The sequence below is a fragment of the Carcharodon carcharias genome, chromosome 5 (assembly GCF_017639515.1).
Source record: "Carcharodon carcharias isolate sCarCar2 chromosome 5, sCarCar2.pri, whole genome shotgun sequence".
Classification (NCBI taxonomy): Eukaryota; Metazoa; Chordata; class Chondrichthyes; order Lamniformes; family Lamnidae; genus Carcharodon; species Carcharodon carcharias.
The window spans coordinates 1,145,454-1,172,063 of NC_054471.1; the positions used below are offsets into that span (position 1 = coordinate 1,145,454).

The following is a 26,610-nucleotide window of genomic DNA, read 5'->3' on the forward strand; positions in this document are numbered from 1 at the left end:
ACCACACTGACTCTCACACTGGGGTACATTACCACACATGGACTCTCACTGGGGTACGGGTCCCACACACACTGACTCTCACTGGGGTACGGGTCCCACACACACTGACTCTCACTGGGTACAGTCCCACACACACTGACTCTCACTGGGGTACGGGTCACACACACACTGACTCTCACTGGGGTACAGTCCCACACACACTGACTCTCACTGGGTACAGTCCCACACACACTGACTCTCACTAGGGTATGGGTCCCACACACACTGACTCTCACTGGGGTACGGGTCCCACACACACTGACTCTCACTGGGGTACAGTCCCACACACACTGACTCTCACTGGGGTACAGTCCCACACACACTGACTCTCACTGGGGTATGGGTCCCACACACACTGACTCTCACTGGGTACAGTCCCATACACACTGACTCTCACTGGGGTACAGTCCCACACACACTGACTGTCACTGGGGTACGGGTCCCACACACACTGACTCTCACTGGGGTACAGTCCCACACACACTGACTCTCACTGCGGTACAGTCCCACACACACTGACTCTCACTGGGGTACGGGTCCCACACACACTGACTCTCACTGGGGTACGGGTCCCACACACACTGACTGTCACTGGGGTACGGGTCCCACACACACTGACTCTCACTGGGGTACAGTCCCACACACACTGACTCTCACTGGGTACAGTCCCACACACACTGACTCTCACTGGGGTACGGGTCCCACACACACTGACTCTCACTGGGGTACAGTCTCACACACACTGACTCTCACTGGGGTACGGGTCCCACACACACTGACTCTCACTGGGGTACAGTCCCACACACACTGACTCTCACTGGGGTACAGTCCCACACACACTGACTCTCACTGGGGTACAGTCCCACACACACTGACTCTCACTGGCGTATGGGTCCCACACACACTGACTCTCACTGGGGTACGGGTCCCACACACACTGACTCTCACTGGGGTACAGTCCCACACACACTGACTCTCACTGGGGTACACATCCCACACACACTGACTCTCACTGGGTACAGTCCCACACACACTGACTCTCACTGGGGTACGGGTCCCACACTCACTGACTCTCACTGGGGTACGGGTCCCACACACACTGACTCTCACTGGGGTACAGTCCCAAACACACTGACTCTCACTGGGGTACGGGTCCCACACACACTGACTTTCACTGGGGTACGGTTCCCACACACACTGACTCTCACTGGGGTACAGTCCCACACACACTGACTCTCACTGGGTACAGTCCCACACACACTGACTCTCACGGGGGTACGGGGCCCACACACACTGACTCTCACTGGGGTACAGTCCCACACACACTGACTCTCACTGGGGTACAGTCCCACACACACTGACTCTCACGGGGGTACAGTCCCACACACACTGACTCTCACTGGGGTACAGTCCCACACACACTGACTCTCACGGGGGTACAGTCCAACACACACTGACTCTCACGGGGGTACGGGGCCCACACACACTGACTCTCACTGGGGTACGGGTCACACACACACTGTCTCTCACCGGGGTACGGGACCCACACTCACTGACTCTCACTGGGGTACAGTCCCACACACACTGACTCTCACTGGGTACAGTCCCACACACACTGACTCTCACTGGGGTACAGTGCCACACACACTGACTCTCACTGGGTACAGTCCCACACACACTGACTCTCACTGGGATACGGGTCCCACACACACTGACTCTCACTGGGGTACAGTCCCACACACACTGACTCTCACTGGGGTATGGGTCCCACACACACTGACTCTCACTGGGTACAATCCCACACACACTGACTCTCACTGGGGTACGGGTCCCACACACACTGACTCTCACTGGGTACAGTCCCACACACACTGAGTCTCACTGGGGTACGGGTCCCACACACACTGACTCTCACTGGGGTACAGTCCCACACACACTGACTCTCACTGGGGTACAATTCCACACACACTGACTCTCACTGGGGTACGTGTCCCACACACACTGACTCTCACTGGGGTACGGGTCCCACACACACTGACTCTCACTGGGGTACGGGTCCCACACACACTGACTCTCACTGGGGTACGGGTCCCACACACACTGACTCTCACTGGGGTACGGGTCCCAGACGCACTGACTCTCACTGGGGTACGTGTCCCACACACACTGACTCTCACTGGGGTACGGGTCCCACACACACTGACTCTCACTTGGGTACGGGTCCCACACACACTGACTCTCGCTGGGGTACAGTCCCACACACACTGACTCTCAATGGGGTACAGTCCAACACACACTGACTCTCACTGGGGTATGGGTCCCACACAAACTTATTTATTTCAGTCCGCTCATTATGCCTTACCGGACAAATATTCTCTCCATCTCTTCGAGCCGATACACTTCTTTCACCCTGAAACCAAGAAACTGAGCTCGGTAATCAGTACTCAAGAGATAGAGAGGGGACAATGTGGATAGAGAAAGAGAGGGGGCGCGGGGTGGATATAGAGAGAGAGAGGGGGCGTGGGGTGGACAGAGAGAGAGAGAGGGAGTGCAGGGTGGATAGAGAGAGAGAGGGCGCGAGGTGGAAAGAGAGAGAGAGGGAGCGCGAGGTGGATAGAGAGAGAGGGGGCGCGGGGTGGATAGAAAGAGAGAGAGAGTGCGGGGTGTATAGAGAGAGAGAGGGCACGGGGTGGATTGAGAGAGAGAGAGGGAGCGGGGTGGATAGAGAGAGAGAGGGCGCGGGGTGGATAGAGAGAGAGAGGGCGCGGGGTGGGTAGAGAGAGAGAGGGCGCGGGGTGGGTAGAGAGAGGGCGCGGGGTGGAGAGAGAGAGAGGGCGCGGGGTGGATAGAGAGAGAGAGAGAGAGGGAGCGGAGTGAATGGAGAGCGAGAGAGGGAGCGGGGTGGATAGAGAGAGTGGGCGCGGGGTGGATAGAGAGAGAGGGCGCGGGATGGATAGAGAGAGAGGGCGCGGGGTGGGTAGAGACAGAGGGCGCGGGGTGGATAGAGAGAGAGGGCGCGGGGTGGATAGAGAGAGAGGGCGCGGGGTGGGTAGAGAGAGAGGGCGCGGGGTGGGTAGATATAGAGGGCCCGGGGTGGATAGAGAGAGAGGGCGCGGGGTGGATAGAGAGAGAGGGCGCGGGGTGGATAGAGAGAGAGGGCGCGGGGTGGATAGAGAGAGAGAGGGAGCGGGGTGGATAGAGAGAGAGAGGGAGCGGGGTGGATAGAGAGAGAGGGCGCGGGGTGGATAGAGAGAGAGAGGGCGCGGGGTGGATAGAGAGAGAGAGAGGGCGCGGGGTGGATAGAGAGAGAGAGAGGGCGCGGGGTGGATAGAGAGAGAGGGCGCGGGGTGGATAGAGAGAGAGGGCGCGGGGTGGATAGAGAGAGAGGGCGCGGGGTGGAGAGAGAGAGAGGGCGCGGGGTGGATAGAGAGAGAGGGCGCGGGGTGGATAGAGAGAGAGGGCGCGGGGTGGATAGAGAGAGAGGGCGCGGGGTGGATAGAGAGAGAGGGCGCGGGGTGGATAGAGAGAGAGGGCGCGGGGTGGATAGAGAGAGAGGGCGCGGGGTGGATAGAGAGAGAGGGCGCGGGGTGGATAGAGAGAGAGGGCGCGGGGTGGATAGAGAGAGAGGGCGCGGAATGGATAGAGAGAGAGGGCGCGGGGTGGATAGAGAGAGAGGGCGCAGGGTGGATAGAGAGAGAGGGCGCGGGGTGGATAGAGAGAGAGGGCGCGGGGTGGATAGAGAGAGAGGGCGCAGGGTGGATAGAGAGAGAGGGCGCGGGGTGGATAGAGAGAGAGGGCGCGGGGTGGATAGAGAGAGAGGACGCGGGGTGGATAGAGAGAGAGGGCGCGGGGTGGATAGAGAGAGAGGGCGCGGGGTGGATAGAGAGAGAGGGCGCGGGGTGGATAGAGAGAGAGGGCGCGGGGTGGATAGAGAGAGAGGGCGCGGGGTGGATAGAGAGAGAGGGCGCGGGGTGGATAGAGAGAGAGGGCGCGGGGTGGATAGAGAGAGAGGGCGCGGGGTGGATAGAGAGAGAGGGCGCGGGGTGGATAGAGAGAGAGGGCGCGGGGTGGATAGAGAGAGAGGGCGCGGGGTGGATAGAGAGAGAGGGCGCGGGGTGGATAGAGAGAGAGGGCGCGGGGTGGATAGAGAGAGAGGGCGCGGGGTGGATAGAGAGAGAGGGCGCAGGGTGGATAGAGAGAGAGGGCGCGGGGTGGATAGAGAGAGAGGGCGCGGGGTGGATAGAGAGAGAGGGCGCGGGGTGGATAGAGAGAGAGGGCGCGGGGTGGATAGAGAGAGAGGGCGCGGGGTGGATAGAGAGAGAGGGCGCGGGGTGGATAGAGAGAGAGAGAGAGGGCGCGGGGTGGATAGAGAGAGAGGGCGCGGGGTGGATAGAGAGAGAGGGCGCGGGGTGGATAGAGAGAGAGGGCGCGGGGTGGATAGAGAGAGAGGGCGCGGGGTGGATAGAGAGAGAGGGCGCGGGGTGGATAGAGAGAGAGGGCGCGGGGTGGATAGAGAGAGAGGGCGCGGGGTGGATAGAGAGAGAGAGAGCGCGGGGTGGATAGAGAGAGGGCGCGGGGAGAATAGAAAGAGAGGGCGCGGGGTGGATAGAAAGAGAGAGCGCGGGGTGGATAGAGAGAGGGCGCGGGGAGAATAGAAAGAGAGGGCACGGGGTGGATAGAGAGAGAGGGCGAAGGGTGGATAGAGAGAGAGATGGCGCGGTGTGGATAGAGAGAGAGGGCGCGGGGTGGATAGAGAGAGAGGGCACGGGGTGGATAGAGAGAGAGGGCACGGGGTGGATAGAGAGAGAGGGCGCGGGGTGGATAGAGAGAGAGGGCACGGGGTGGATGGAGAGAGAGAGCGGGCGCGGGGTGGATAGAGAGAGAGAGAGAGAGAGGGAGTGCAGGGTGGATAGAGAGAGAGTGCGCGGGGTGGATGGAGAGAGAGAGGGGGCGGGGTGGGTAGAGAGAGAGAGGGGGCGGGGTGGATAGAGAGAGAGAGAGAGAGTGAGTGCGGGGTGGATAGAGAGAGAGGGCGTGGGGTGGATAGAGAGAGAGGGGGCGCGGGGTGGATAGAGAGAGAGGGCACGGGGTGGATAGAGAGAGAGGGCACGGGGTGGATAGAGAGAGAGGGCGCGGGGTGGATGGAGAGAGAGAGGGCGCGGGGTGGATGGAGAGAGAGAGGGCGCGGGGTGGATAGAGAGAGAGGGCCCGGGGTGGATAGAGAGAGAGAGGGCGCGGGGTGAATAGAGAGAGAGCGGGCGCGGGGTGGATAGAGAGAGAGAGGGCGCGGGGTGGATAGAGAGAGAGAGAGGGCGCAGGGTGGATAGAGAGACAGAGAAGGCGCAGGGTGGATAGAGAGACAGAGAAGGCGCGGGGTGGATAGAGAGAGAGAGGGTGCGGGATGGATAGAGAGAGAGAGGGAGCGGTGTGGACAGAGAGAGAGGGCGCGGGGTGGATAGAGAGAGAGAGAGGGCGCGGGGTGGATAGAGAGAGAGAGGGCACGGGGTGGATAGAGAGAGAGGGCGCGGGGTGGATAGAGAGAGAGAGAGGAAGCGGGGTGGATAGAGAGAGAGAGGGCGCGGGGTGGATAAAGAGAGAGAGGGCGCGGGGTGGATAGAGAGAGAGGGCGCGGGGTGGATAGAGAGAGAGGGCGCGGGGTGGATAGAGAGAGAGGGCGCGGGGTGGATAGAGAGAGAGGGCGCGGGGTGGATAGAGAGAGAGGGCGCGGGGTGGATAGAGAGAGAGGGCGCGGGGTGGATAGAGAGAGAGGGCGCGGGGTGGATAGAGAGAGAGGGCGCGGGGTGGATAGAGAGAGAGGGCGCGGGGTGGATAGAGAGAGAGGGCGCGGGGTGGATAGAGAGAGAGGGCGCGGGGTGGATAGAGAGAGAGGGCGCGGGGCGGATAGAGAGAGAGGGCGCGGGGTGGATAGAGAGAGAGAGCGCGGGGTGGGTAGAGAGAGAGAGAGCGCGGGGTGGATAGAGAGAGGGCGCGGGGTGGATAGAGAGAGAGAGAGAGGGGTGGATAGAGAGAGAGGGCGCGGGGTGGATAGAGAGAGAGGACGCGGGGTGGATAGAGAGAGAGCGCGGGGTGGATAGAGAGAGAGGACGCGGGGTGGATAGAGAGAGAGAGAGAGGGGTGCATAGAGAGAGAGAGAGAGGGGTGGATAGAGAGAGAGGGCGCGGGGTGGATAGAGAGAGAGGGCGCGGGGTGGATAGAGAGAGAGGGCGCGGGGTGGATAGAGAGAGAGGGCGCGGGGTGGATAGAGAGAGAGGGCGCGGGGTGGATAGAGAGAGAGGGCGCGGGGTGGATAGAGAGAGAGGGCGCAGGGTGGATAGAGAGAGAGGGCGCGGGGTGGATAGAGAGAGAGGGCGCGGGGTGGGTAGAGAGAGAGAGAGCGCGGGGTGGATAGAGAGAGAGAGAGCGCGGGGTGGATAGAGAGAGAGAGAGCGCGGGGTGGATAGAGAGAGGGCGCGGGGTGGATAGAGAGAGAGGGCGCGGGGTGGATAGAGAGAGAGGGCACGGGGTGGATAGAGGGAGAGGGCGGGGGGTGGATAGAGAGAGAGATGGCGCGGTGTGGATAGAGAGAGAGGGCGTAGGGTGGGTAGAGAGAGAGGGGGCGGAGTGGATAGAGAGAGAGAGAGGGCGCCGGGTGGATAGAGAGAGAGAGAGGGCGCAGGGTGGATAGAGAGAGAGGGCGCAGGATGGATAGAGAGAGAGGGCGCGGGATGGATAGAGAGAGAGAGAGGGCGCGGGGTGGGTAGAGAGAGAGGGCGCGGGGTGGATAGAGAGAGAGGGCGCGGGGTGGATAGAGAGAGAGAGGGTGCAGGGTGGATAGAGAGAGAGGGCGCGGGGTGGATAGAGAGAGAGAGAGGGCGCGGGGTGGGTAGAGAGAGAGGGCGTGGGGTGGATAGAGAGAGAGGGCGCGGGGTGGATAGAGAGAGAGAGGGTGCAGGGTGGATAGAGAGAGAGGGCGCGGGGTGGATAGAGAGAGAGGGCGCGGGGTGGATAGAGAGAGAGGGCGCGGGGTGGATAGAGAGAGAGGGCGCGGGGTGGATAGAGAGAGAGAGAGCCCGGGGTGGATAGAGAGAGAGGGCGCGGGGTGGATAGAGAGAGAGGGCGTGGGGTGGATAGAGAGAGAGAGGGCGCGGGGTGGATAGAGAGAGGGCGCGGGGTGGATAGAGAGAGAGAGGGAGCGGGGTGGACAGAGAGAGAGGGCGCGGGGTGGATAGAGAGAGAGGGCGCGGGGTGGATAGAGAGAGAGGGCGCAGGGTGGATAGAGAGAGAGAGGGCGCGGGGTGGATAGAGAGAGAGAGGGAGCGGGGTGGACAGAGAGAGAGAGAGAGGGCGCGGGGTGGATAGAGAGAGAGAGGGCGCGGGGTGGATAGAGAGAGAGGGCGCGGGGTGGATAGAGAGAGAGAGGGCGCGGGGTGGATAGAGAGAGAGAGAGGGCGCGGGGTGGACAGAGAGAGAGAGAGAGGGGGCGCGGGGTGGGTAGAGAGAGAGAGGGCGCGGGGTGGATAGAGAGAGAGAGGGAGTGCGGGGTGGATAGAGAGAGAGGGCGCGGGGTGGATAGAGAGAGAGGGGGCGCGGGGTGGATAGAGAGAGAGAGGGAGTGCGGGGTGGTTAGAGAGAGAGGGCGCGGGGTGGATAGAGAGAGAGGGGGCGCGGGGTGGATAGAGAGAGAGGGCGCGGGGTGGATAGAGAGAGAGGGCGCGGGGTGGATAGAGAGAGAGGGCGCGGGGTGGATAGAGAGAGAGGGCACGGGGTGGATAGAGAGAGAGGGCGCGGGGTGGATGGAGAGAGAGAGGGCGCGGGGTGGATAGAGAGAGAGGGCGCGGGGTGGATAGAGAGAGAGAGGGCGCGGGGTGAATAGAGAGAGAGCGGGCGCGGGGTGGATAGAGAGAGAGAGGGCGCGGGGTGGATAGAGAGAGAGAGAGGGCGCAGGGTGGATAGAGAGACAGAGAAGGCGCAGGGTGGATAGAGAGACAGAGAAGGCGCGGGGTGGATAGAGAGAGAGAGGGTGCGGGGTGGATAGAGAGAGAGAGGGAGCGGTGTGGACAGAGAGAGAGGGCGCGGGGTGGATAGAGAGAGAGAGAGGGCGCGGGGTGGATAGAGAGAGAGAGGGCACGGGGTGGATAGAGAGAGAGGGCGCGGGGTGGATAGAGAGAGAGAGAGGAAGCGGGGTGGATAGAGAGAGAGAGGGCGCGGGGTGGATAAAGAGAGAGAGGGGCGCGGGGTGGATAGAGAGAGAGGGCGCGGGGTGGATAGAGAGAGAGGGCGCGGGGTGGATAGAGAGAGAGGGCGCGGGGTGGATAGAGAGAGAGGGCGCGGGGTGGATAGAGAGAGAGGGCGCGGGGTGGATAGAGAGAGAGGGCGCGGGGTGGATAGAGAGAGAGGGCGCGGGGTGGATAGAGAGAGAGGGCGCGGGGTGGATAGAGAGAGAGGGCGCGGGGTGGATAGAGAGAGAGGGCGCGGGGCGGATAGAGAGAGAGGGCGCGGGGTGGATAGAGAGAGAGAGCGCGGGGTGGGTAGAGAGAGAGAGAGCGCGGGGTGGATAGAGAGAGGGCGCGGGGTGGATAGAGAGAGAGAGAGAGGGGTGGATAGAGAGAGAGGGCGCGGGGTGGATAGAGAGAGAGGACGCGGGGTGGATAGAGAGAGAGCGCGGGGTGGATAGAGAGAGAGGACGCGGGGTGGATAGAGAGAGAGAGAGAGGGGTGGATAGAGAGAGAGAGAGAGGGGTGGATAGAGAGAGAGGGCGCGGGGTGGATAGAGAGAGAGGGCGCGGGGTGGATAGAGAGAGAGGGCGCGGGGTGGATAGAGAGAGAGGGCGCGGGGTGGATAGAGAGAGAGGGCGCGGGGTGGATAGAGAGAGAGGGCGCGGGGTGGATAGAGAGAGAGGGCGCGGGGTGGGTAGAGAGAGAGAGAGCGCGGGGTGGATAGAGAGAGAGAGAGCGCGGGGTGGATAGAGAGAGAGAGAGCGCGGGGTGGATAGAGAGAGGGCGCGGGGTGGATAGAGAGAGAGGGCGCGGGGTGGATAGAGAGAGAGGGCACGGGGTGGATAGAGGGAGAGGGCGGGGGGTGGATAGAGAGAGAGATGGCGCGGTGTGGATAGAGAGAGAGGGCGTAGGGTGGGTAGAGAGAGAGGGGGCGGAGTGGATAGAGAGAGAGAGAGGGCGCCGGGTGGATAGAGAGAGAGAGAGGGCGCAGGGTGGATAGAGAGAGAGGGCGCAGGATGGATAGAGAGAGAGGGCGCGGGATGGATAGAGAGAGAGAGAGGGCGCGGGGTGGGTAGAGAGAGAGGGCGCGGGGTGGATAGAGAGAGAGGGCGCGGGGTGGATAGAGAGAGAGAGGGTGCAGGGTGGATAGAGAGAGAGGGCGCAGGGTGGATAGAGAGAGAGAGAGGGCGCGGGGTGGGTAGAGAGAGAGGGCGTGGGGTGGATAGAGAGAGAGGGCGCGGGGTGGATAGAGAGAGAGAGGGTGCAGGGTGGATAGAGAGAGAGGGCGCGGGGTGGATAGAGAGAGAGGGCGCGAGGTGGATAGAGAGAGAGGGCGCGGGGTGGATAGAGAGAGAGAGAGCCCGGGGTGGATAGAGAGAGAGGGCGCGGGGTGGATAGAGAGAGAGGGCGTGGGGTGGATAGAGAGAGGGCGCGGGGTGGATAGAGAGAGGGCGCGGGGTGGATAGAGAGAGAGAGGGAGCGGGGTGGACAGAGAGAGAGGGCGCGGGGTGGATAGAGAGAGAGGGCGCGGGGTGGATAGAGAGAGAGGGCGCAGGGTGGATAGAGAGAGAGAGGGCGCGGGGTGGATAGAGAGAGAGAGGGAGCGGGGTGGACAGAGAGAGAGAGAGAGGGCGCGGGGTGGATAGAGAGAGAGAGGGCGCGGGGTGGATAGAGAGAGAGGGCGCGGGGTGGATAGAGAGAGAGAGGGCGCGGGGTGGATAGAGAGAGAGAGAGGGCGCGGGGTGGACAGAGAGAGAGAGAGAGGGGGCGCGGGGTGGGTAGAGAGAGAGAGGGCGCGGGGTGGATAGAGAGAGAGAGGGAGTGCGGGGTGGATAGAGAGAGAGGGCGCGGGGTGGATAGAGAGAGAGGGGGCGCGGGGTGGATAGAGAGAGAGAGGGAGTGCGGGGTGGTTAGAGAGAGAGGGCGCGGGGTGGATAGAGAGAGAGGGGGCGCGGGGTGGATAGAGAGAGAGGGCACGGGGTGGATAGAGAGAGAGCGCAGGGTGGATAGAGAGAGAGGACGCGGGGTGGATAGAGAGAGAGAGAGAGGGGTGGATAGAGAGAGAGGGCGCGGGGTGGATAGAGAGAGAGGGCGCGGGGTGGATAGAGAGAGAGGGCGCGGGGTGGATAGAGAGAGAGGGCGCGGGGTGGATAGAGAGAGAGGGCGCGGGGTGGATAGAGAGAGAGGGCGCGGGGTGGGTAGAGAGAGAGAGAGCGCGGGGTGGATAGAGAGAGAGAGAGCGCGGGGTGGATAGAGAGAGGGCGTGGGGTGGAGAGAGAGAGAGGGCGCGGGGTGGATAGAGAGAGAGGGCACGGGGTGGATAGAGAGAGAGGGCGGGGGGTGGATAGAGAGAGAGATGGCGCGGTGTGGATAGAGAGAGAGGGCGTAGGGTGGGTAGAGAGAGAGGGGGCGGAGTGGATAGAGAGAGAGAGAGGGCGCCGGGTGGATAGAGAGAGAGAGAGGGCGCAGGGTGGATAGAGAGAGAGGGCGCGGGATGGATAGAGAGAGAGAGGGGGCGGGATGGATAGAGAGAGAGAGGGGGCGCGGGGTGGGTAGAGAGAGAGGGCGCGGGGTGGATAGAGAGAGAGGGCGGGGGGTGGATAGAGAGAGAGATGGCGCGGTGTGGATAGAGAGAGAGGGCGTAGGGTGGGTAGAGAGAGAGGGGGCGGAGTGGATAGAGAGAGAGAGAGGGCGCCGGGTGGATAGAGAGAGAGAGAGGGCGCAGGGTGGATAGAGAGAGAGGGCGCGGGATGGATAGAGAGAGAGGGCGCGGGATGGATAGAGAGAGAGAGGGGGCGCGGGGTGGGTAGAGAGAGAGGGCGCGGGGTGGATAGAGAGAGAGGGCGTGGGGTGGATAGAGAGAGAGGGCGCGGGGTGGATAGAGAGAGAGAGGGTGCAGGGTGGATAGAGAGAGAGGGCGCGGGGTGGATAGAGAGAGAGGGCGCGGGGTGGATAGAGAGAGAGGGCGCGGGGTGGATAGAGAGAGAGAGAGCCCGGGGTGGATAGAGAGAGAGGGCGCGGGGTGGATAGAGAGAGAGGGCGCGGGGTGGATAGAGAGAGAGGGCGCGGGGTGGATAGAGAGAGAGGGCGCGGGGTGGATAGAGAGAGAGGGCGCGGGGTGGATAGAGAGAGAAGGCGCGGGGTGGATAGAGAGAGAGGGCGCGGGGTGGATAGAGAGAGAGGGCGCGGGGTGGATAGAGAGAGAGGGCGCGGGGTGGATAGAGAGAGAGGGCGCGGGGTGGATAGAGAGAGAGGGCGCGGGGTGGATAGAGAGAGAGGGCGCGGGATGGATAGAGAGAGAGAGGGCGCGGGGTGGATAGAGAGAGAGGGCGCGGGGTGGATAGAGAGAGAGGGCACGGGGTGGATAGAGAGAGAGGGCGGGGGGTGGATAGAGAGAGAGATGGCGCGGTGTGGATAGAGAGAGAGGGCGTAGGGTGGGTAGAGAGAGAGGGGGTGGAGTGGATAGAGAGAGAGAGAGAGGGCGCCGGGTGGATAGAGAGAGAGAGAGGGCGCAGGGTGGATAGAGAGAGAGGGCGCGGGATGGATAGAGAGAGAGGGCGCGGGATGGATAGAGAGAGAGAGAGGGCGCGGGGTGGGTAGAGAGAGAGGGCGCGGGGTGGATAGAGAGAGAGGGCGTGGGGTGGATAGAGAGAGAGGGCGCGGGGTGGATAGAGAGAGAGAGGGTGCAGGGTGGATAGAGAGAGAGGGCGCGGGGTGGATAGAGAGAGAGAGGGCGCAGGGTGGATAGAGAGAGAGGGCGCGGGGTGGATAGAGAGAGAGGGCGCGGTGTGGATAGAGAGAGGGCGCGGGGTGGATAGAGAGAGAGATGGCGCGGTGTGGATAGAGAGAGAGAGAGGGCGCCGGGTGGATAGAGAGAGAGAGAGAGAGAGAGGGCGCGGGGTGGGTAGAGAGAGAGGGTGCAGGGTGGATAGAGAGAGAGGGCGCGGTGTGGATAGAGAGGGCGCGGGGTGGATAGAGAGAGAGGGCGCGGGGTGGATAGAGAGAGAGGGCGCGGGGTGGATAGAGAGAGAGGGCGCAGGGTGGATAGAGAGAGAGAGGGCGCGGGGTGGATAGAGAGAGAGAGGGAGCGGGGTGGACAGAGAGAGAGAGAGAGGGCGCGGGGTGGATAGAGAGAGAGAGGGCGCGGGGTGGATAGAGAGAGAGGGCGCGGGGTGGATAGAGAGAGAGAGGGCGTGGGGTGGATAGAGAGAGAGAGAGAGGGCGCGGGGTGGACAGAGAGAGAGAGAGGGGGCGCGGGGTGGACAGAGAGAGAGAGAGGGGGCGCGAGGTGGGTAGAGAGAGAGAGGGCGCGGGGTGGATAGAGAGAGAGAGGGAGTGCGGGGTGGATAGGGAGAGAGGGCGCGGGGTGGATAGAGAGAGAGGGGGCGCGGGGTGGATAGAGAGAGAGAGGGAGTGCGGGGTGGTTAGAGAGAGAGGGCGCGGGGTGGATAGAGAGAGAGGGGGCGCGGGGTGGATAGAGAGAGAGGGAGCGCGGGGTGGATAGAGAGAGAGGGAGCGCGGGGCGGATAGAGAGAAAGGGCGCGGGGTGGATAGAGAGAGGGGGCGCGGGGTGGATAGAGAGAGAGAGAGGGCGCGGGGTGGATATAGAGAGAGAGGGCGCTGGGTGGGGGGAGAGAGAGAGAGGGCGCAGGGTGGATAGAGAGAGAGGGCGCGTGGTGGATAGAGAGAGAGGGCGCGGGGTGAATAGAGAGAGAGGGCGCGGGGTGGATAGAGAGAGAGCGCGCGGGGTGGATAGAGAGAGAGGGCGCGGGGTGGATAAAGAGAGAGGGCACGGGGTGGATAAAGAGAGAGGGCACGGGGTGGATAAAGAGAGAGGGCACGGGGTGGATAAAGAGAGAGGGCACGGGGTGGATAAAGAGAGAGGGCACGGGGTGGGTAGAGAGAGAGGGCGCAGGGTGGATAGAGACAGAGGGTGCGGGGTGGATAGATACAGAGGGCGCGGGGTGGATAGAGACAGAGGGCGCGGGGTGGATAGACACAGAGGGCGCGGGGTGGATAGAGAGAGAGGGCGCGGGGAGGATAGAGAGAGAGGGCACGGGGTGGATAGAGAGAGAGGGCGCGGGGTGGATAGAGAGAGAGATGGCGCGGTGTGGATAGAGAGAGAGAGGGCGCGGGGTGGATAGAGAGAGAGGGCACGGGGTGGATAGAGAGAGAGATGGCGCGGTGTGGATAGAGAGAGAGAGGGCGCGGGGTGGATAGAGAGAGAGGGCACGGGGTGGATAAAGAGAGAGGGCACGGGGTGGATAAAGAGAGAGGGCACGGGGTGGATAAAGAGAGAGGGCACGGGGTGGATAAAGAGAGAGGGCACGGGGTGGATAAAGAGAGAGGGCACGGGGTGGATAAAGAGAGAGGGCACGGGGTGGATAAAGAGAGAGGGCACGGGGTGGATAAAGAGAGAGGGCACGGGGTGGATAAAGAGAGAGGGCACGGGGTGGATAGAGAGAGAGGGCACGGGGTGGATAAAGAGAGAGGGCACGGGGTGGATAAAGAGAGAGGGCGCGGGGTGGATAGAGAGAGAGGGCGCGGGGAGGATAGAGAGAGAGGGCACGGGGTGGATAGAGAGAGAGGGCGCGGGGTGGATAGAGAGAGAGATGGCGCGGTGTGGATAGAGAGAGAGCGGGCGCGGGGTGGATAGAGAGAGAGGGCACGGGGTGGATAGAGAGAGAGATGGCGCGGTGTGGATAGAGAGAGAGAGGGCACGGGGTGGATAAAGAGAGAGGGCACGGGGTGGATAAAGAGAGAGGGCACGGGGTGGATAAAGAGAGAGGGCACGGGGTGGATAAAGAGAGAGGGCACGGGGTGGATAAAGAGAGAGGGCACGGGGTGGATAAAGAGAGAGGGCACGGGGTGGATAAAGAGAGAGGGCACGGGGTGGATAAAGAGAGAGGGCACGGGGTGGATAAAGAGAGAGGGCACGGGGTGGATAAAGAGAGAGGGCACGGGGTGGATAAAGAGAGAGGGCACGGGGTGGATAAAGAGAGAGGGCACGGGGTGGGTAGAGAGAGAGGGGGCGGGGTGGATAGAGAGAGAGAGGGCGCGGGGTGGATAGAGAGAGAGGGCGCGGGGTGGATAGAGAGAGAGGGCGCGGGGAGGATAGAGACAGAGGGCGCGGGGTGGATAGAGACAGAGGGTGAGGGGTGGATAGAGACAGAGGGCGCGGGGTGGATAGAGACAGAGGGCACGGGGTGGATAGAGACAGAGGGCGCGGGGTGGATAGAGACAGAGGGCGCGGAGTGGATAGAGAGAGAGGGGGCGCGGGGTGGATAGAGAGCGAGAGGGCGCGGGGTGGATAGAGAGAGAGAGGGGGCAAGGGGTGGATAGAGAGAGAGAGGGGGTAAGGGGTGGATAGAGAGAGAGAGGGCGCAGGGTGGGTAGAGAGAGAGAGGGTGCGAGGTGGGCAGAGAGAGAGAGCGCGGGGGGGGGTAGAGAGAGAGGGGGCGGGGTGGATAGAGAGAGAGAGAGGGCGCGGGGTGGAGAGAGAGAGAGGGCGCGGGGTGGATAGAGAGAGAGGGAGTCGGGGTGGATAGAGAGAGAGAGAGTCGGGGTGGATAGAGAGAGAGGGGGCGCGGGGTGGATAGAGAGAGAGGGAGCGCGGGGTGGATAGAGAGAGAGGGAGTGCGGGGTGGTTAGAGAGAGAGGGCGCGGGGTGGATAGAGAGAGAGGGGGCGCGGGGTGGATAGAGAGAGAGGGAGCGCGGGGTGGATAGAGAGAGAGGGAGCGCGGGGCGGATAGAGAGAAAGGGCGCGGGGTGGATAGAGAGAGGGGGCGCGGGGTGGATAGAGAGAGAGAGAGGGCGCGGGGTGGATATAGAGAGAGAGGGCGCTGGGTGGGGAAAGAGAGAGAGAGGGCGCAGGGTGGATAGAGAGAGAGGGCGCGGGGTGGATAGAGAGAGAGCGCGCGGGGTGGATAGAGAGAGAGGGCGCGGGGTGGATAGAGAGAGAGGGCGCGGGGTGGATAGAGAGAGAGGGCGCGGGATGGATAGAGAGAGGGCGCGGGGTGGACACAGAGAGAGGGCGCGGGGTAGATAGAGAGAGATAGAGGGCGCGGGGTGGATAGAGAGAGAGAGAGCCCGGGGTGGATAGGGAGAGAGGGCGCGGGGTGGATAGAGGGAGAGAGGGAGTGCGGGGTGGATAGAGAGAGAGGGCGCAGGATGGATAGAGAGAGAGAGGGCGCGGGGTGGATAGAGAGAGAGAGGGAGTGCGGGGTGGATAGGGAGAGAGGGCGCGGGGTGGATAGAGAGAGAGGGCGCGGGGTGGATAGAGAGAGAGGGCGCGGGGTGGATAGAGAGAGAGGGCGCGGGGTGGATAGAGAGAGAGGGCGCGGGGTGGATAGAGAGAGAGGGCGCGGGGTGGATAGAGAGAGAGGGCGCGGGGTGGATAGAGAGAGAGGGCGCGGGGGGGATAGAGAGAGAGGGAGTGCGGGGTGGATAGAGAGAGAGGGCGCGGGGTGGATAGAGAGAGAGGGCGTGGGGTGGATAGAGAGAGAGAGGGAGTGCGGGATGGATAGAGAGAGAGGGAGTGCGGGGTGGATAGAGAGAGAGGGCGCGGGATGGATAGAGAGAGAGAGGGAGTGCGGGGTGGATAGAGAGAGAGGACGCGGGGTGGATAGAGAGAGATAGGGAGTGCGGGGTGGATAGAGAGAGAGGGAGTGCGGGATGGATAGAGAGAGGGAGTGCGGGGTGGATAGAGAGAGAGGGAGTGCGGGATGGATAGAGAGAGAGAGGGAGTGCGGGGTGGATAGAGAGAGAGGGAGTGCGGGGTGGATAGAGAGAGAGGGAGTGCGGGGTGGATAGAGAGAGAGGGCGCGGGATGGATAGAGAGAGACGGGTCGGGGTGGATAGAGAGAGAGGGCGCGGGGTGGATAGAGAGAGAGGGCGCGGGGTGGATAGAGAGAGAGAGGGAGTGCGGGGTGGATAGAGAGAGAGGGAGTGCGGGGTGGATGGAGAGAGAGGGCGCGGGGTGGATGGAGAGAGAGGGCGCAGGATGGATAGAGAGAGAGAGGGAGTGCGGGGTGGATAGAGAGAGAGGGCGCGGGGTGGATAGAGAGAGAGAGGGAGTGTGGGGTGGATAGAGAGAGAGGGAGTGCGGGATTGATAGAGAGAGAGAGGGAGTGCGGGGTGGATAGAGAGAGAGGGAGTGCGGGGTGGATAGAGAGAGAGGGAGTGCGGGGTGGATAGAGAGAGAGGGCGCGGGATGGATAGAGAGAGAAGGGTCGGGGTGGATAGAGAGAGAGGGCGCGTGGGTGGATAGAGAGAGAGGGCGCGGGGTGGATAGAGAGAGAGAGCGCGGGATGGATAGAGAGAGAGGGAGTGCGGGGTGGATAGAGAGAGAGGGAGTGCGGGGTGGATAGAGAGAGAGGGCGCGGGGTGGATAGAGAGAGAGGGCGCGGGGTGGATAGAGAGAGAGAGGGCGCGGGGTGGATAGAGAGAGAGAGAGGGCGCGGGGTGGATAGAGAGAGAGAGGGCGCGGGGTGGATAGAGAGAGAGGGCGCGGGGTGGATAGAGAGAGAGGTCGCGGGGTGGATAGAGAGAGAGAGGGCGCGGGGTGGATAGAGAGAGAGAGAGAGGGCGCGGGGTGGATAGAGAGAGAGGGCGCGGGGTGGATAGAGAGAGAGGGCGCGGGGTGGATAGAGAGAGAGGGCGCGGGGTGGATAGAGAGAGAGGGCGCGGGGTGGATAGAGAGAGAGGGCGCGGGGTGGATAGAGAGAGAGGGCGCGGGGTGGATAGAGAGAGAGGGCGCGGGGTAGATAGAGAGAGAGAGAGAGGGCGCGGGGTGGATAGAGAGAGAGGGCGCGGGGTGGATAGAGAGAGAGAGAGCGCGGGCTGGATAGAGAGAGAGGGTGCGGGATGGATAGAGAGAGGGCGCGGGGTGGATAGAGAGAGAGGGCGCGGGGTGGATAGAGAGAGAGAGAGCGCGGGGTGGATAGAGAGAGAGGGCACGGGGTAGATAGAGAGAGATAGAGGGCGTGGGGTGGATAGAGAGAGAGGGCGCGGGATGGATAGAGAGAGAGAGGGCGCGGGGTGGATAGAGAGAGAGGGCGCGGGGTGGATAGAGAGAGAGAGGGAGTGCGGGGTGGATAGAGGGAGAGAGCGCGGGGTGGATAGAGAGAGAGGGCGCGGGATGGATAGAGAGAGAGGGCGCGGGGTGGATAGAGAGAGAGAGGGAGTGCGGGGTGGATAGAGAGAGAGGGAGTGCGGGGTGGATGGAGAGAGAGGGCGCGGGGTGGATAGAGAGAGAGGGCGCAGGATGGATAGAGAGAGAGAGGGAGTGCGGGGTGGATAGAGAGAGAGGGCGCGGGGTGGATAGAGAGAGAGAGGGAGTGCGGGGTGGATAGAGAGAGAGGGCGCGGGGTGGATAGAGAGAGAGGGCACGGGGTGGATAGAGAGAGAGATGGCGCGGTGTGGATAGAGAGAGAGAGGGCACGGGGTGGATAAAGAGAGAGGGCACGGGGTGGATAAAGAGAGAGGGCACGGGGTGGATAAAGAGAGAGGGCACGGGGTGGATAAAGAGAGAGGGCACGGGGTGGATAAAGAGAGAGGGCACGGGGTGGATAAAGAGAGAGGGCACGGGGTGGATAAAGAGAGAGGGCACGGGGTGGATAAAGAGAGAGGGCACGGGGTGGATAAAGAGAGAGGGCACGGGGTGGATAAAGAGAGAGGGCACGGGGTGGATAAAGAGAGAGGGCACGGGGTGGATAAAGAGAGAGGGCACGGGGTGGGTAGAGAGAGAGGGGGCGGGGTGGATAGAGAGAGAGAGGGCGCGGGGTGGATAGAGAGAGAGGGCGCGGGGTGGATAGAGAGAGAGGGCGCGGGGAGGATAGAGACAGAGGGCGCGGGGTGGATAGAGACAGAGGGTGAGGGGTGGATAGAGACAGAGGGCGCGGGGTGGATAGAGACAGAGGGCACGGGGTGGATAGAGACAGAGGGCGCGGGGTGGATAGAGACAGAGGGCGCGGAGTGGATAGAGAGAGAGGGGGCGCGGGGTGGATAGAGAGCGAGAGGGCGCGGGGTGGATAGAGAGAGAGAGGGGGCAAGGGGTGGATAGAGAGAGAGAGGGGGTAAGGGGTGGATAGAGAGAGAGAGGGCGCAGGGTGGGTAGAGAGAGAGAGGGTGCGAGGTGGGCAGAGAGAGAGAGCGCGGGGGGGGGTAGAGAGAGAGGGGGCGGGGTGGATAGAGAGAGAGAGAGGGCGCGGGGTGGAGAGAGAGAGAGGGCGCGGGGTGGATAGAGAGAGAGGGAGTCGGGGTGGATAGAGAGAGAGAGAGTCGGGGTGGATAGAGAGAGAGGGGGCGCGGGGTGGATAGAGAGAGAGGGAGCGCGGGGTGGATAGAGAGAGAGGGAGTGCGGGGTGGTTAGAGAGAGAGGGCGCGGGGTGGATAGAGAGAGAGGGGGCGCGGGGTGGATAGAGAGAGAGGGAGCGCGGGGTGGATAGAGAGAGAGGGAGCGCGGGGCGGATAGAGAGAAAGGGCGCGGGGTGGATAGAGAGAGGGGGCGCGGGGTGGATAGAGAGAGAGAGAGGGCGCGGGGTGGATATAGAGAGAGAGGGCGCTGGGTGGGGAAAGAGAGAGAGAGGGCGCAGGGTGGATAGAGAGAGAGGGCGCGGGGTGGATAGAGAGAGAGCGCGCGGGGTGGATAGAGAGAGAGGGCGCGGGGTGGATAGAGAGAGAGGGCGCGGGGTGGATAGAGAGAGAGGGCGCGGGATGGATAGAGAGAGGGCGCGGGGTGGACACAGAGAGAGGGCGCGGGGTAGATAGAGAGAGATAGAGGGCGCGGGGTGGATAGAGAGAGAGAGAGCCCGGGGTGGATAGGGAGAGAGGGCGCGGGGTGGATAGAGGGAGAGAGGGAGTGCGGGGTGGATAGAGAGAGAGGGCGCAGGATGGATAGAGAGAGAGAGGGCGCGGGGTGGATAGAGAGAGAGAGGGAGTGCGGGGTGGATAGGGAGAGAGGGCGCGGGGTGGATAGAGAGAGAGGGCGCGGGGTGGATAGAGAGAGAGGGCGCGGGGTGGATAGAGAGAGAGGGCGCGGGGTGGATAGAGAGAGAGGGCGCGGGGTGGATAGAGAGAGAGGGCGCGGGGTGGATAGAGAGAGAGGGCGCGGGGTGGATAGAGAGAGAGGGCGCGGGGGGGATAGAGAGAGAGGGAGTGCGGGGTGGATAGAGAGAGAGGGCGCGGGGTGGATAGAGAGAGAGGGCGTGGGGTGGATAGAGAGAGAGAGGGAGTGCGGGATGGATAGAGAGAGAGGGAGTGCGGGGTGGATAGAGAGAGAGGGCGCGGGATGGATAGAGAGAGAGAGGAGTGCGGGGTGGATAGAGAGAGAGGACGCGGGGTGGATAGAGAGAGATAGGGAGTGCGGGGTGGATAGAGAGAGAGGGAGTGCGGGATGGATAGAGAGAGGGAGTGCGGGGTGGATAGAGAGAGAGGGAGTGCGGGATGGATAGAGAGAGAGAGGGAGTGCGGGGTGGATAGAGAGAGAGGGAGTGCGGGGTGGATAGAGAGAGAGGGAGTGCGGGGTGGATAGAGAGAGAGGGCGCGGGATGGATAGAGAGAGACGGGTCGGGGTGGATAGAGAGAGAGGGCGCGGGGTGGATAGAGAGAGAGGGCGCGGGGTGGATAGAGAGAGAGAGGGAGTGCGGGGTGGATAGAGAGAGAGGGAGTGCGGGGTGGATGGAGAGAGAGGGCGCGGGGTGGATGGAGAGAGAGGGCGCAGGATGGATAGAGAGAGAGAGGGAGTGCGGGGTGGATAGAGAGAGAGGGCGCGGGGTGGATAGAGAGAGAGAGGGAGTGTGGGGTGGATAGAGAGAGAGGGAGTGCGGGATTGATAGAGAGAGAGAGGGAGTGCGGGGTGGATAGAGAGAGAGGGAGTGCGGGGTGGATAGAGAGAGAGGGAGTGCGGGGTGGATAGAGAGAGAGGGCGCGGGATGGATAGAGAGAGAAGGGTCGGGGTGGATAGAGAGAGAGGGCGCGTGGGTGGATAGAGAGAGAGGGCGCGGGGTGGATAGAGAGAGAGAGCGCGGGATGGATAGAGAGAGAGGGAGTGCGGGGTGGATAGAGAGAGAGGGAGTGCGGGGTGGATAGAGAGAGAGGGCGCGGGGTGGATAGAGAGAGAGGGCGCGGGGTGGATAGAGAGAGAGAGGGCGCGGGGTGGATAGAGAGAGAGAGAGGGCGCGGGGTGGATAGAGAGAGAGAGGGCGCGGGGTGGATAGAGAGAGAGGGCGCGGGGTGGATAGAGAGAGAGGTCGCGGGGTGGATAGAGAGAGAGAGGGCGCGGGGTGGATAGAGAGAGAGAGAGAGGGCGCGGGGTGGATAGAGAGAGAGGGCGCGGGGTGGATAGAGAGAGAGGCCGCGGGGTGGATAGAGAGAGAGGGCGCGGGGTGGATAGAGAGAGAGGGCGCGGGGTGGATAGAGAGAGAGGGCGCGGGGTGGATAGAGAGAGAGGGCGCGGGGTGGATAGAGAGAGAGGGCGCGGGGTAGATAGAGAGAGAGAGAGAGGGCGCGGGGTGGATAGAGAGAGAGGGCGCGGGGTGGATAGAGAGAGAGGGCGCGGGGTGGATAGAGAGAGAGAGAGCGCGGGCTGGATAGAGAGAGAGGGTGCGGGATGGATAGAGAGAGGGCGCGGGGTGGATAGAGAGAGAGGGCGCGGGGTGGATAGAGAGAGAGAGAGCGCGGGGTGGATAGAGAGAGAGGGCACGGGGTAGATAGAGAGAGATAGAGGGCGTGGGGTGGATAGAGAGAGAGGGCGCGGGATGGATAGAGAGAGAGAGGGCGCGGGGTGGATAGAGAGAGAGGGCGCGGGGTGGATAGAGAGAGAGAGGGAGTGCGGGGTGGATAGAGGGAGAGAGCGCGGGGTGGATAGAGAGAGAGGGCGCGGGATGGATAGAGAGAGAAGGGTCGGGGTGGATAGAGAGAGAGGGCGCGTGGGTGGATAGAGAGAGAGGGCGCGGGGTGGATAGAGAGAGAGAGCGCGGGATGGATAGAGAGAGAGGGAGTGCGGGGTGGATAGAGAGAGAGGGAGTGCGGGGTGGATAGAGAGAGAGGGCGCGGGGTGGATAGAGAGAGAGGGCGCGGGGTGGATAGAGAGAGAGAGGGCGCGGGGTGGATAGAGAGAGAGAGAGGGCGCGGGGTGGATAGAGAGAGAGAGGGCGCGGGGTGGATAGAGAGAGAGGGCGCGGGGTGGATAGAGAGAGAGGTCGCGGGGTGGATAGAGAGAGAGAGGGCGCGGGGTGGATAGAGAGAGAGAGAGAGGGCGCGGGGTGGATAGAGAGAGAGGGCGCGGGGTGGATAGAGAGAGAGGGCGCGGGGTGGATAGAGAGAGAGGGCGCGGGGTGGATAGAGAGAGAGGGCGCGGGGTGGATAGAGAGAGAGGGCGCGGGGTGGATAGAGAGAGAGGGCGCGGGGTGGATAGAGAGAGAGGGCGCGGGGTAGATAGAGAGAGAGAGAGAGGGCGCGGGGTGGATAGAGAGAGAGGGCGCGGGGTGGATAGAGAGAGAGAGAGCGCGGGCTGGATAGAGAGAGAGGGTGCGGGATGGATAGAGAGAGGGCGCGGGGTGGATAGAGAGAGAGGGCGCGGGGTGGATAGAGAGAGAGAGAGCGCGGGGTGGATAGAGAGAGAGGGCACGGGGTAGATAGAGAGAGATAGAGGGCGTGGGGTGGATAGAGAGAGAGGGCGCGGGATGGATAGAGAGAGAGAGGGCGCGGGGTGGATAGAGAGAGAGGGCGCGGGGTGGATAGAGAGAGAGAGGGAGTGCGGGGTGGATAGAGGGAGAGAGCGCGGGGTGGATAGAGAGAGAGGGCGCGGGATGGATAGAGAGAGAGGGCGCGGGGTGGATAGAGAGAGAGAGGGAGTGCGGGGTGGATAGAGAGAGAGGGAGTGCGGGGTGGATGGAGAGAGAGGGCGCGGGGTGGATAGAGAGAGAGGGCGCAGGATGGATAGAGAGAGAGAGGGAGTGCGGGGTGGATAGAGAGAGAGGGCGCGGGGTGGATAGAGAGAGAGAGGGAGTGCGGGGTGGATAGAGAGAGAGGGAGTGCGGGATTGATAGAGAGAGAGAGGGAGTGCGGGGTGGATAGAGAGAGAGGGAGTGCGGGGTGGATAGAGAGAGAGGGAGTGCGGGGTGGATAGAGAGAGAGAGAGTGCGGGGTGGATAGAGAGAGAGGGCGCGGGATGGATAGAGAGAGAAGGGTCGGGGTGGATAGAGAGAGAGGGCGCGTGGGTGGATAGAGAGAGAGGGCGCGGGGTGGATAGAGAGAGAGAGCGCGGGATGGATAGAGAGAGAGAGCGCGGGATGGATAGAGAGAGAGGGAGTGCGGGGTGGATAGAGAGAGAGGGAGTGCGGGGTGGATAGAGAGAGGGCGCGGGGTGGATAGAGAGAGAGGGCGCGGGGTGGATAGAGAGAGAGGGGCGGGGGGTGGATAGAGAGAGAGAGGGCGCGGGGTGGATAGAGAGAGAGGGCGCGGGGTGGATAGAGAGAGAGGGCGCGGGGTGGATAGAGAGAGAGGGCGCGGGGTGGATAGAGAGAGAGGGCGCGGGGTGGATAGAGAGAGAGGGCGCGGGGTGGATAGAGAGAGAGGGCGCGGGGTGGATAGAGAGAGAGGGCGCGGGGTGGATAGAGAGAGAGGGCGCGGGGTGGATAGAGAGAGAGGGCGCGGGGTGGATAGAGAGAGAGGGCGCGGGGTGGATAGAGAGAGAGGGCGCGGGGTGGATAGAGAGAGAGGGCGCGGGGTGGATAGAGAGAGAGGGCGCGGGGTGGATAGAGAGAGAGGGCGCGGGGTGGATAGAGACAGAGGGCGCGGGGTGGATAGAGACAGAGGGCGCGGGGTGGATAGAGAGAGAGGGCGCGGGGTGGATAGAGAGAGAGGGAGTGCGGGGTGGATAGAGAGAGAGGGCGCGGGGTGGATAGAGAGAGAGGGCGCGGGGTGGATAGAGAGAGAGGGCGCGGGGTGGATAGAGAGAGAGGGCGCGGGGTGGATAGAGAGAGAGGGCGCGGGGTGGATAGAGAGAGAGGGCGCGGGGTGGATAGAGAGAGAGGGCGCGGGGTGGATAGAGAGAGAGGGCGCGGGGTGGATAGAGAGAGAGGGCGCGGGGTGGATAGAGAGAGAGGGCGCGGGGTGGATAGAGAGAGAGGGCGCGGGGTGGATAGAGAGAGAGGGCGCGGGGTGGATAGAGAGAGAGGGCGCGGGGTGGATAGAGAGAGAGGGCGCGGGGTGGATAGAGAGAGAGGGCGCGGGGTGGATAGAGAGAGAGGGCGCGGGGTGGATAGAGAGAGAGGGCGCGGGGTGGATAGAGAGAGAGGGCGCGGGGTGGATAGAGAGAGAGGGCGCGGGGTGGATAGAGAGAGAGGGCGCGGGGTGGATAGAGAGAGAGGGCGCGGGGTGGATAGAGAGAGAGGGCGCGGGGTGGATAGAGAGAGAGGGCGCGGGGTGGATAGAGAGAGAGGGCGCGGGGTGGATAGAGAGAGAGGGCGCGGGGTGGATAGAGAGAGAGGGCGCGGGGTGGATAGAGAGAGAGGGCGCGGGGTGGATAGAGAGAGAGGGCGCGGGGTGGATAGAGAGAGAGGGCGCGGGGTGGATAGAGAGAGAGGGCGCGGGGTGGATAGAGAGAGAGGGCGCGGGGTGGATAGAGAGAGAGGGCGCGGGGTGGATAGAGAGAGAGGGCGCGGGGTGGATAGAGAGAGAGGGCGCGGGGTGGATAGAGAGAGAGGGCGCGGGGTGGATAGAGAGAGAGGGCGCGGGGTGGATAGAGAGAGAGGGCGGGGGGTGGATAGAGAGAGAGAGAGTGCGGGGTGGATAGAGAGAGAGGGCGCGGGGTGGATAGAGAGAGAGGGCGCGGGGTGGATAGAGAGAGAGAGGGCGCGGGGTGGATAGAGACAGAGGGCGCGGGGTGGATAGAGACAGAGGGCGCGGGGTGGATAGAGAGAGAGGGCGCGGGGTGGATAGAGAGAGAGGGCGCGAGGGAGGGATAGAGAGAGAGGGCGCGGGGTGGATAGAGACAGAGGGGCGCGGGGTGGATAGAGAGAGAGGGCGCGGGGTGGATAGAGAGAGAGGGAGTGCGGGTGGATAGAGAGAGAGGGCGCGGGGAGGATAGAGAGAGAGGGCGCGGGGTGGGATAGAGAGAGAGGGCGCGGGTGGATAGAGAGAGAGGGGCGCGGGGTGGATAGAGAGAGAGGGCGAAGGGTGGATAGAGAGAGAGGGCGCGGGGGTGGATAAGAGAGTGGGGCGAAGGGGTGGATAGAGAGAGAGGGCGCGGGTGGATAGAGAGAGAGGGCGCGGGGTGGATAGAGAGAGAGGGCGCGGGGTGGGTAGAGAGAGAGAGGGAGCGGGGTGGATAGAGAGAGAGGGCGCGGGGTGGATAGAGAGAGAGGGCGCGGGGTGGATAGAGAGCAGAGAGGGCGCGGGGTGTATAAGAGAGAGGGCGCGGGGTGGATAGAGAGAGAGGGCGCGGGGGTGGATAGAGAGAGAGGGCGCGGGGTGGATAGAGAGAGAGGGCGGCGGGTTGGATAGAGAGAGAGGGCGCGGGATGGATAGAGAGAGAGGGCGCGGGGTGGATAGAGAGAGAGGGCGCGGGGTGGATAGAGAGAGAGGGCGCGGGATGGATAGAGAGAGAGGGCGCGGGGTGGATAGAGAGAGGCAGGCAGAGGGGTGCGGGGCAGAATGAGGGGTAGGTGGAGGGGGAGGGGCATGAGGAGGGGGTGGGGTACGCGGAGGGGGTGGGGTACGCGGAGGGGGAGGGGAGGGCAGGCGGAGGGGGAGGGGCAGGTGGAGGGGGAGGGGCAAGGGGGAGGGGGGAGGGGCAGGGGGAGGGGCAGGGGGAGGGGGAGGGGCAGGGGGAGGGGGAGGGGCGGGGGGAGGGGGAGGGGCGGGGGGAGGGGAGAGGGGCGGGGGGAGGGGGAGGGGCGGGCGGAGGGGGAGGGGCAGGGGGAGGGGGAGGGGCAGGCGGAGGGGGAGGGGCAGGCGGAGGGGGAGGGGCAGGCGGAGGGGGAGGGGCAGGCGGAGGGGGAGGGGCAGGCGGAGGGGGAGGGGCAGGCGGAGGGGGAGGGGCAGGCGTGAGGGGGAGGGGCAGGCGGAGGGGGAGGGGCAGGCGGAGGGGGAGGGGCAGGCGGAGGGGGAGGGGCAGGCGGAGGGGGAGGGCAGGTGAGGGGAGGGGCAGGTTGAGGGGGAGGGGCAGGTGGAGGGGGAGGGGCAGGCGGAGGGGGAGGGGCAGGCGGAGGGGGAGGGGCAGGTTGAGGGGGAGGGGCAGGCGGAGGGGGAGGGGCAGGCGGAGGGGGAGGGGCAGGCGGAGGGGGAGGGGCAGGCGGAGGGGGAGGGGCAGGCGGAGGGGGAGGGGCAGGCGGAGGGGGAGGGGCAGGCGGAGGGGGAGGGGCAGGTGGAGGGGGAGGGGCAGGCGGAGGGGGAGGGGCAGGTGAGGAGGGGGTGAGGGGAGGGCAGGCGGAGGGGGAGGGGCAGGCGGAGGGGGAGGGGCAGGCGGAGGGGGAGGGGCAGGCGGAGGGGGAGGGGCAGGCGGAGGGGGAGGGGCAGGTGAGGGGGAGGGGCAGGCGGAGGGGGAGGGGCAGGCGGAGGGGGAGGGGCAGGCGGAGGGGGAGGGGCAGGCGGAGGGGGAGGGGCAGGCGGAGGGGGAGGGGCAGGCGGAGGGGGAGGGGCAGGCGGAGGGGGAGGGGCAGGCGGAGGGGGAGGGGCAGGCGGAGGGGGAGGGGCAGGCGGAGGGGGAGGGGCAGGTTGAGGGGGAGGGGCAGGCGGAGGGGGAGGGGCGGGGGGAGGGGGAGGGGCAGGCGGAGGGGGAGGGGCAGGCGGAGGGGGAGGGGCAGGCGGAGGGGGAGGGGCAGGCGGAGGGGGAGGGGCAGGCGGAGGGGGAGGGGCAGGCGGAGGGGGAGTGTTGGTTCCGGGTGATGAACTCTATCCCTCAGACACTCACCGAATTGGGTTCATGTCCGAGCGGCTTCGCTTCGAAACGGCTTTGACAAATTTCTCCGCCATCTGGATCCTGAAAGAGAGAAGCAGCCGAGTCAGAGACCAGCCGTCCCCATCCCCGAGATCACCCAGAGTGAACCCCATCACCCAGACCAGCCTTCCCCATCCCCGAGATCACCCAGAGTGAACCCCATCACCCAGACCAGCCTTCCCCATCCCCACTGATCACCCAGAGTGAACCCCATCACCCAGACCAGCCTTCCCCGTCCCCGTGATCACCCAGAGTGAACCCCATCACCGAGACCAGCCTTCCCCATCCCCATTGATCACCCAGAGTGAACCCCATCACCGAGACCAGCCTTCCCCATCCCCACTGATCACCCAGAGTGAACCCCATCACCGAGACCAGCCTTCCCCATCCCCATTGATCACCCAGAGTGA

At 64.1% G+C, this 26,610-nt stretch overlaps 1 protein-coding gene across 1 annotated transcript in view; it reads right to left on the bottom strand.

The window, feature by feature from the left end:
* The window catches only part of cmtr1 (cap methyltransferase 1), a 270,971-nt gene that overhangs the window by 79,415 nt on the left and 164,946 nt on the right, over positions 1 to 26,610 (bottom strand). The window contains exons 18-19 of the mRNA XM_041188132.1: positions 26,174 to 26,242; positions 2,402 to 2,449 (exon numbers count right to left, since the gene is read on the bottom strand). Coding sequence (XP_041044066.1) covers positions 2,402 to 2,449; positions 26,174 to 26,242 — 117 coding nt within the window. The remainder of the gene's footprint in view (positions 1 to 2,401; positions 2,450 to 26,173; positions 26,243 to 26,610) is intronic.